The 1169-nt window shown below is 61.2% G+C and overlaps 1 protein-coding gene across 1 annotated transcript; it reads left to right on the top strand.

The window, feature by feature from the left end:
* The first annotated feature begins 207 nt into the window (after positions 1-207).
* Positions 208-952, top strand: FERD3L (Fer3 like bHLH transcription factor). Its single transcript, XM_079947706.1, has one exon. The coding sequence runs from the start codon at positions 252-254 to the stop codon at positions 801-803; it is 552 nt and encodes a 183-aa protein (XP_079803832.1). The 5' UTR covers positions 208-251; the 3' UTR covers positions 804-952.
* The last annotated feature ends 217 nt before the right edge of the window (positions 953-1169 follow it).

Raw genomic sequence — 1169 nt, 5'->3', positions numbered from 1 at the left:
ACTGGCGGCCTCATCTCTGGGGCAAGGGCTGCTTCGTCCCCGTCGGCAAGTCGTCTCTGGCAAGGCTCCTGTGTCTCCGACAGCCTCGCCTGTCGCTTCGCATCAGCCTCGCCCCTTTGGCCAGACTCCTCCAAGCCCTTAATCCGGTGATCCTCCGGGGTTATAAATATTAATGCCCACCACGAGCATCATCACCACCAGCAGCGCCTTCCCGTCGGGGCTATAAGCGTCAGAGGACGGCTCAAGTCACTATGACCTCCGCCACCACTAGTCCCAGCACATCCTCCACCTCCAGCGAATGGCCCCCTCACCACCACCACGAAGGAAGGCTGGGGACCCCATCCATGCTGGACCTGTTGGCCGATCTCAGCACCGAAGGGCTTCCCCGACTGGCGGCGGCCCCTTTGGATCTCTACGCATTCCCCTCCGGCGCTCCCTTTGGCCAAAGGTCTTCTACTGTCTCCGGAGGACTGCTCCGCATGGGTGAGGAAGACCCCGAGGTGGGAGAAGAAGACGAGGGGGAGGAGGAGGAAAGCGAACGGGGGCCAGATGGAGGGCTGAGGAGGGCCGCTTTCCTAGGCAGACCCAAGCGCAAGCGCCTCATCACGCACACGCAGCGCCAGGCGGCCAACGTGCGGGAGAGGAAGAGGATGTTCAACCTCAACGAAGCCTTCGACCAGCTGCGCAGGAAGGTGCCCACCTTCGCCTACGAGAAGCGCCTCTCCAGGATCGAGACGCTGCGCTTGGCTATCGTCTACATCTCCTTCATGACCGAGCTGCTGGAGGGCCGCGGGACCAGCTAGGGCGAGGCGGGGGCGCCGTCCATCCAAGGATGGAGAGCACTCAGAAGCCCATAGCTGCGCGCTCCCGAGGCAGGCTGGAAGGCGGGAGAGAAGACGCAGGGAGACAGTTCCTTCAGGCTGAAGGTAGCTCCTGAGTCGGTCTTCTCTAGAGAAGCTAAGGAACAGGCGCACGTCGAGGCCATATAACTGGCACTCTTCAGTTATCACGGCTGACTTGCAACGAAGGACTCCTCTGCCGCTTCTTTTGGACGGGAGAGGAGATCTGATGCGGCAACTGACAAGGGAAAGGGGTCGTTTGGACCCCAGGTGGGCGATCTGACACGCTTACTTCCCGAAAGTTGGGATCCCAGGGCCATTTGTTTTCAA

This window comes from Podarcis cretensis (genome assembly GCF_951804945.1).
Source record: "Podarcis cretensis genome assembly, chromosome: 12".
Lineage (NCBI taxonomy): Eukaryota > Metazoa > Chordata > Lepidosauria > Squamata > Lacertidae > Podarcis > Podarcis cretensis.
This window is presented reverse-complemented; position numbering and strand designations above follow the sequence as displayed.

What these genes read in the sequence shown, in the direction of transcription:
- FERD3L (XM_079947706.1), top strand. Translation starts at nt 252, where the DNA reads ATGACCTCCGCCACCACTAGTCCCAGCACATCCTCCACCTCCAGCGAA.